Source organism: Rana temporaria, chromosome 4 (assembly GCF_905171775.1).
Source record: "Rana temporaria chromosome 4, aRanTem1.1, whole genome shotgun sequence".
Taxonomy (NCBI): Eukaryota; Metazoa; Chordata; class Amphibia; order Anura; family Ranidae; genus Rana; species Rana temporaria.
In genome coordinates this window covers 146,290,985-146,299,925 of record NC_053492.1, presented here as the reverse complement: position 1 = coordinate 146,299,925, position 8,941 = coordinate 146,290,985, and the positions used below count along the sequence as shown (strand labels likewise).

The window sequence follows — 8,941 nt, the reverse complement described above, 5'->3', positions numbered from 1 at the left end:
GGCAGAGAGTCGCTGATTGTTGCCATTACTAGTGTAAAGAAAAAATATATCCCCGGATTTCATTTGAAAAATCTGGTCACCTTAATCAAGGAAGACCTTTGTGGCCCCAGAGAACAGCAGTCCGTCTGAAGCTCAGGGCTGCATGGAAGACGACGCTGGACTCCATAGACTAGTAAATATGTCTGGATTATCCTACAGGGCCAGTTATTAGCTTGGTGGAGTGTAGTTTATCCTCAGGTGGGGTGAAGCATTGATGTATACTAATAATGGAATATGACATCTGCTGCTCACTACAGGAGTAAACAGGACATGTTATGAGGCACCACGTCCTTCATTCACTGCATACCAACCATTGGAAAAGACAGTCTGACAGGAACTACAATGGCCAGCAAGCCCAGGGCACCCCTCTATTACCAAAGAATGATATATTTACATAAGTATTTCGGTGTGAACACATAGTAAGCCTTTATTATATTGTATGAGAACGGGAGTTTATTAGGCAAAGCAGCACCCAGCCGCTTCACGTTTCATAAATAACATCGCTCTATAATGCGTCTACGCCTTTTTACTACGCTATCCCTCAACCAAGCTTGGGCGGGGAGAGGGATATTGAAAAAAAGGGACAATCGCTCAGCACCAATGAGAGGGCGCCATTCGCCTCCAACGCCTTCTCATTGCTCCATAGTGGTAACAGGGAGGGGGCGTTGATTTGCTGCATTGTGGAGACTAGCAGGCTAGGTTGAAGGGCTGGCGGCTCCATGCAGTGTACTGTATAGTGTGTGTGGCGGTGGTCACGTGTAGCGCTGTGAGGGAGACTGAGAAGAAGGAGGCGGTGGCGGGAGCAGTGGAGGGGGGCGGGGGCTGTGCGGGCTCCCGGGAACTCAGACACAGACACAGCTTGTTTTGGTTTATTTCGCAAGGAAAGGTGGGGGGAGAGAGGAAGCCTGGCACACAACTCCGGCAAGTCCGGGAGCAGCGGCGAGCACCTTCTCCTCACCGGGCGGGCATTTCTCATTGCTGCAGGCTGGCCGGCAAGGGTCCGTGCACCCCGGAGTGAGTGCAGAAGGAGGAGGGGTGAGGAGAAGTCAGTTGGCAGCCGGGGGTGGGCAGCAAGCTACCTGCCCTCCTCTTCCCATCAGATGCCACTTTCTGCAACGCGATGGGACTGAATGGGGACACAGTACACAGGCGGCAGTGATTGTGCACAGGCTGGGAGGACTAAGCCCACACAGACACCGCAGTGCTTGCAAACTTGGAGCACCGGGGGGCTCTGCAGACACATGCCAAGCAACATGCCCGGGTGTGTACACCACGTCTACCCCCTGCACACCATGACAGTACTGGGCTCCCTGCAGACAAGCTCAGCTCCTCTCTGATGGAACTCTACAGTGGATTTATCTCCCTACAAGAACGATTTCTCTCTATATCATTTTTTCTTTTTTTTTTTTAGGACTGCAATTTTTTTGGTGCTGAATGATCTGTGAATTTGCATAGCGTACCTGTACGTTTATTTTTACAAGGACTTCCTTTTTTTTTGACTATTTATAGGATTGAAATAGTATTTATACTTTTTTTCTTTTGGTACCATGGCTAGCCCTACAGACCCTCCGCCTCAGGACAACTTCTCAGACATCAAGAAGGTGGGCTACCTTAGAAAACCTAAGAGCATGCACAAAAGATTCTTCGTGCTCAGGGTCGCCAGCGAGTCGGGCTTAGCCCGTCTGGAGTATTACGAGAACGAGAAGAAGTGGAGGCATAAGTCGGGGGCCCCAAAGAGGTCCATTCCACTCGAGAGCTGCTTTAATATCAACAAGAGGGCGGATTCGAAGAACAAACATCTGGTGGCTCTGTACACGAAAGACGAGTGCTTTGCCATTGCTGCTGACTGTGAACAAGAACAGGAAGGATGGTACCAGGCATTGGTGGAATTGCATAACAGAGGGAAAACGCACCCCCACCATTACATCGAAGGGGCTTCCAACGGGACGCACGATGGGATAAATGGGGAAGATGTTTATGGCGAGGTCAACCCTCCTGGCCTGGCCTTTAAGGAAGTGTGGCAGGTGATCATGAAACCGAAGGGTTTGGGACAGCTTAAGAATCTTGTTGGAATCTACCGACTGTGCCTGACCCACCGAACCATTAGTTTGGTAAAGCTCAACTCTGATGCAGCGGCTGTGGTACTGCAGCTCATGAACATCCGGAGATGTGGCCATTCAGAGAACTTCTTCTTCATTGAGGTTGGTCGCTCTGCTGTCACGGGGGCTGGTGAGTTCTGGATGCAAGTGGATGACTCTGTGGTGGCACAGAATATGCATGAGACCATCCTAGAAGCTATGAAAGCGCTGAGCGATGAGTTTCGACCAAGGAGTAAAAGCCAGTCTTCATCTAATTGCTCCAATCCAATTTCTGTTCCTCTTAGAAGACATCACCTCAACCATCCGCCACCCAGCCAGGTGGGGCTAAATCGGAGAGCCCGCACCGAGAGTGTCACAGCCACATCTCCTGCTGGAGGAAATATGAAACATGGCTCTTCCTCATTCAGAGTTCGGGCCTCAAGCGATGGAGAGGGCACAATGTCCAGACCTGCCTCAATGGATAGCAGCCCTGTAAGCCCCAGCGCAAGCAGGGCTCAGTCGCATCGGCGCACTGGCAGTTCTCGACTTCATCCACCTCTTAACCATAGTCGCTCCATTCCCATGCCCACAACACGCTGCTCACCCTCAGCCACAAGTCCAGTCAGTTTATCCTCTAGTAGCACCAGTGGGCATGGTTCTACTTCTGACTGCTTGTGTCCTCGAAGATCCAGTGCCTCTGTATCTGGTTCCCCTAGTGATGGTGGCTTTATCTCTTCTGATGAATATGGATCCAGTCCTTGTGATTTCAGAAGCTCTTTTCGTAGTGTGACGCCAGATTCTTTGGGGCACACGCCACCAGCTCGGGAAGAAGACCTCAATAATTACATTAGCATGGGCAAATCCAGTAGTCTCCTTCAAAGAGGCACACAGCAGAGATGCCAGTCAAGTAGGGGTGAGGAGACTTCTGACCTTGACAAAGTTTTCAGGAAGAGGACGCATTCATCCGGCACTTCTCCTCCTACTATTTCCCACCAGAAGACCCCATCCCAGTCATCAATTGAGGAATACACCGAGATGATGCCTTCTTATCCTGTGCGCCTCGCCTCTTTTAGGCACTCTGCTTTTGTGCCCACTTATTCATATCCTGAAGAGTGCCTGGACCTTCACCTGGAAAATAATAGACCAAACCACAGTGATGATGGTTACATGCCTATGTCACCTGGTGTTGCCACTGTGCCTACTAAAAACAGTGACTATATGCCCATGAGTCCTAAGAGTGTGTCTGCTCCACAGCAGATAATTAATCCAAGACGCCATTCACAGATGGATTTGAATGGTTATATGATGATGTCTCCCAGTGGTAGCTGTTCCCCAGACAGCTGTGCCTACAGTAAGATTTGGACAAATGGAACCAACCCAAAGTTGTCCATAGAGAGCAATGATGGCAAATTGCCTTGTAGTGACTATATAAACATGTCTCCAGCCAGCGGATCCACTACAAGCACACCACCTGACTGCTTTCTCAATTCTGTTGAAGAGCCATCCAAACCTGTTTATTCATACTTCTCTTTGCCAAGGTCTTTTAAGCTTGTTCACAGGAAAAACGAAGATGGTAATTCACGGGTATCTGTTAATTCTGATCATCCTTTATACAATGAAGAATCTTCTTCTTCCTCCACAAGTAGTGATAGTCTAGGAGGACAAGAAACCCTGCACTGCAGGAAAGGAGAATCTTGTGCTCAGGTGAAGAGCAGATTGATGAGGCCCACGCGGCTATCATTGGAAAGCAGTAGTAAGGCAAGCACTTTGCCAAGGGCACGGGAGCCTGCTTTACCTCCAGAGCCTAAGAGTCCTGGTGAATATGTCAACATTGAATTTAGTGAGAAGGCCTTCCCTGGGGGTTTTATATCTTCCATGCATTCACCACCTTATGTGCAGAGTCGAGTGGTACCACAGAGAGAAAATATATCTGAATATATGAACATGGATCTTAAGCACTGGAAGGCCAAAAATTCCTATGTCTCCTGTACGCCATCATATAAACAGTCATGTAAACCTGCAAATACAGTGTGCTCTTCTGATGTATGCAGTAGTCGCCCACCTGTACGAGGAAAGCCAATTACAAGGGACTATATGAGCATGCAGCAAGGTACCATATGTTCAGATTACAGCCAGTTACCAACTGCCAGGATCACTGCCAAGCCAATTTCTCCCTCTTGTAAAAGTAATTATGCTGAAATGTCAATCGGTGGGAATCCTGGTAACCTACCTGCTTCACCTTCTCCTGGAAATACAACCTTAACTGAAACGGCTTGCTCCTCTCTTCTGGGCCAGGGCTCTGGCCCCAGTGCATTTACTCGAGTCAGTTTAAGCCCCAACCGCAACCAGAGTGCCAAAGTTGTCAGGGCCGGTGACCCACAGGGCAGGAGGCGACATAGCTCAGAGACCTTTTCTTCTACCCCTACTACAGCCCGGGTAAATGCTGGCCCTGTTTCTGGGGATGATGTAAAAAGACACAGTTCTGCTTCCTTTGAGAATGTTTGGCTGAGGCCAGGTGATGCTACACGGAGAGAATCTTTGCAGCCCTCAGACCACCATCATAATGGCCTCAATTACATTGACCTGGATCTCGTCAAGGATTTGAGTGGACTGGAACATTGTAACTCTCATCAGCCTGGGATCACTCACCCCTCAGAGGAACTGAGTGCTTATGCTAGCATCACTTTCCATAAGTTGGAAGAACATAGGAGCCAGGCAGAAACAGAAGGTAGGTTTCTCTCTTTTTCTCAAATCTAAGCAGAGCTTTTTGCCAGCCCCAGATGCACTGTAGTTATCTTATGTTTGCATTGTCTAGGTCAGGGTTTCTCAACCAGGGTTCCTCCCGATGTTGCTAGGGGTTCCTATTAACTATCGGTTAATTTTTCCCACTGACTATCACACTAATGTATCAGCATTTTTAGCAGTGGTTCCCTGACACCAGAAAGTTATTTCAAAGGCTCTCCCATGCTGAAAAAGTTGAGAAATGCTCTTCTAAATTATTAAGTGCCATATCCATCCTTAAATGCCTGTCTGTAAAAAAAAATGTGTCCCACAGTAAACTCTAAGCAGTCTGATCTAACATTCGTTTATGTCCTCAAAAACACATTGTAGACAACCTGTACAAATGTTAGATTTGAGCTGTATGTGTAGTTCCTCAAAACCTCTTTTTATGGTATACTGATTCTTTAAATCTATACTTTATCCATTTTTATTTCTATTTGATTAGATGTGAAAGAAGGTTTGCACTTTGTATTATAATTTTGATTAGCAGTGTGCTTGATTGGTATGGGGAAAAATAAATCGGATCTTGGTAGATAAAATGTAAATGTAGTTTTACAAAGCCACCAAACTTTGTAGATGCTGTGCCAAGTGCTGCTACATATATTTTGGAATTTGCCCACCTTTTTAGTCACTATTTAAAACTTAACAGCTGCTCCTTCCCTTTTCTTTTTTATTCCTTTTAAAGTGGCACTTAAGAAAGTTGTAAAATTATTTTTATGTAATTTTGTAACTATGCAACATTTAGAAATGGATGAGAAAATGTAGATGTAATCCTATGACATGCTTTGCAAAACTATAGTCTGGAACTTTATTATGTCATACTTTGGAAGGTTACGTTTGTAGAAACTTGGAATGAGATGCCACATGGTTGTTTTCCCCTGATTGAATTCTATATGGTCTGTGCTGGATTTGAGAGAGCAGATGTGTAGAAGTCATTGAAGAGTCACTAAATGTTCTCCGTTTTCAGAACGTACAACTTAATTGTTCTCAGGCACTTTTTTTTTTTTTTTAAGAGATGTTTAGGGTGTTCTGTTTAGCGTCTGTTAAGTGTCTATTCATGTTTAACATTTTGTCTACAAGTAATTTGAGAAGCAAACCGCGTATGAATGAACTGAATGCCCATTAGATAAGTAAAAATAATTTTGAATACTTGCATGTAGGGTTTTTTTTCTTCCTTTCAAGCAATTGAAGATGCTTGGCTTCACAAATCCCTGAATGCTCATTTTCACGCCTTCAGAACAACTCCCTTAAGATCCAGTGTTTATTGATGCTTCCGAAACTTAATAACAAAATGAAATCCTAACGGGTTTTGCTTGGAATCATATCAGTGCTCTTTACAAGTTTAATTGCATGTTAAAAATGCAATTAGATGCAGTCCGCTCAAAACTTGTCTTGGATTTTTATTTTTTTTCCCACGATATCCAATTATTATTTTTAATTGGTGCTTTTTTACACTTCCCGGTTTTATGCTTTCCTAAAGAAACTTATTCTGTTTTAGAACTTTGAATATATTTGATTCTGAATTTGACCTTGCAGCATTTTTTTTTTCTTGCACGTTAGCAGTTAGAAATGCTTGGCTGCAGTGAGTTTGTGTATGTGGTTTTTATGTATCTTTTGTCTTAGAATAATATTGCAGTCTTGTGCAGGATGTGATGGCCACTTGGAATACTTTTTTGCTTCTGTTCACCATTTCCATGTGGACTAACATGACTAGCTCAGTGCTTCATGAATGAACAAATTAGAGTGTGGGAATCTATCATTTCATGGGCTCATTGCTTCTATCCCGCCCTCTCTTCCTTCTTATTAGCACATATCCGCTTAACCCCCAAGCCTCTACATAACCATTTGGCAGGACACCCTTCTGTGCATCTGGTTGTTTACTTTTCCTCCTGAATCCAACACAGTTTGCTATTTGCTTGTATGTTTTCATAGACCCTACATTGTCCTTTTAACCAGTCATCAGCTGATTACTATTCCATGTTGCTCTTGAATCCAAAGTAAGAATGAAGTGACTGAAAACTAAACCTGTTTGATCTTTAGATGCACTATTTCTCTTTTAAAGTTGTTTACCTGTAATTTCATTGGTTTAATTGTCTACGTGTCTCAATAAATGGCCCTTTTACACACTGAAAGCCTTCTTGACTCACCCAGTTTGCAGATAAGAGTCAAGCACATCACTTTCTGAAGACATTGGAAATCTTGGCTGCCACATGCTTCACTTGTGGGCAGGTGTGTGCTTTTACTGCTTGTATTCAAGAGACACCCTGTCTGCTTGTTGTGTCTAATGTAGAAATAGCTGATGTTTACTCTAACTTAAAGCCCCGATTTTCTTTTTTCATTTACATTTTTGTGTCCATTCCAAGTTGATCTGCAACCACTCAAACAACAACATTGCAATCTGAGACCATGTAATGGTTGTAGTTTGACCAGTTTGTTTTCCTGAAACCCTCACTCCAGTGCACACCTGTAAATTGCTCTGCTCTGCCAGACCGTTTTCTGAGAGCTGATTGCAAGACAGTTCAGTAAATAACTAACATGGGAGTGACATTTTTTTTGGAAAAAGATGCTAATCCAGCTATGTTTCATGGCAATTTCTAGATGGCTACAGCTACATTTTCAGTTTGAAAACTGAAGATATCATTTATATATATATATATATATATATATATATATATATATATATATATATATAAATTTTGTATGACTTTCATTTTAGTTTTTAATTTTAAAGTGTATTTTGACATTTGCAGCCAAATTGGGATAACCGCTGCTTTAAATTTGTTAAATGTTTACATTAACATGGCATAGGAAAACAATCGATTGCTTCCTTTTTTAATTTCGACTTGGCTTTCCATTTTTGTGTAATGTTAAGGTTGGGCTAGGAAGGTAACATGTATCATAATGCAACGTTAAATGCCAAAACAAAAATGTCATATATTGCAGCTTACTAAAAAGTGAATTTTTTCCAAAAAAAGTGCGCTTGTAAGACTGCTGCGCAAATACGGTGTGACAAAAAGTATTGCGATGACCGCCATTTTATTCTCTAGGGTGTTAGAAAAAAAAAATATATAATGTTTGGGGGTTTTAAGTAATTTTCTAGCAGAAAAAACTGTTTTAGTCTTGCAAACACCAAATCTGAAAAACACCTAAGGTCTTTAAGTGGTTAAAGTGACACTAAAGGCTGTTTTCTTATTTTGTAAAAATAACAAACCTGTTATACTTGCCTGCTCTGTGTATTGATTTTACACAGAGCAGCCCTGATCCTCCTCCTTTTCAGGTTCCCGCCAGCGCTTCTGGCTCCCCCCCTCAACCTGCTAAGTTCCCCCAGAGCAAGCTGCTTGCTTTGGGGGCACTTGTGCATGCTCGCTCCAGAGCGTGGTTTGACCCCACCCCCTGCTCCCTCTTTTACTGGCTGTGATCGACAGCAGTTGGAGCCTATGGCTCCCGCTGCTTTGTCTCAGCCAATGAGGAGCTGCTGCTCTTGTGCACATCGCTGAATCAGACTCGAGTAAGCATTGGTGCTGTGGGGGGGGCTGCGTTGTTGTTGTTGTAATTATTATTAGGTTAATTTTTGCCTTTTTTATTTTTTTGTATGTGGTGATCCGGCCAGTAACTTCCTGCATTAGTGTGTATCCACACTGGCTGGAGGGGCAACAGAGCCACTCTTAGACAGCAACATTGTTAATTTGGGAAGCTGGTAGTGTTAAATGCATTAGAAGGTTTTGAAACACTTCACTAACAAAGCTGAACTCCCCCTGTAGTGTTAAGTGTTTTTTCAACCCTTTAAGGCTCCTTTCACATGTGTAATGTTGCTGACCCGCGATCTGCAGTGGATCTCTTTGTCAGCAGCAGCTCATCCATAGTTAGCAGGCAACCAGAAGGTGATATTCCGCCTCCTGCATGCCAGTTTAAAGAGGAATCTCACATTGAAATCCCTCTTCAGGGCACCACAGCCACATTCACTTCTGCTATACATATTTTATTGGTTAACTTTCATAACTGCATCCTTGCAAATAAAGTGTGAAATGTCTCTTGGTAAGATG

At 43.7% G+C, this 8,941-nt stretch overlaps 1 protein-coding gene across 1 annotated transcript in view; it reads left to right on the top strand.

Annotated features, from left to right (window-relative positions):
* Window positions 1-892: 892 nt before the first annotated feature.
* Window positions 893-8,941, top strand: part of IRS1 (insulin receptor substrate 1) — a 64,841-nt gene continuing 56,792 nt past the window's right edge. The window contains exon 1 of the mRNA XM_040349140.1: window positions 893-4,845. Within this exon, the coding sequence (XP_040205074.1) occupies window positions 1,587-4,845 (3,259 nt within the window). The 5' untranslated portion in view covers window positions 893-1,586. The remainder of the gene's footprint in view (window positions 4,846-8,941) is intronic.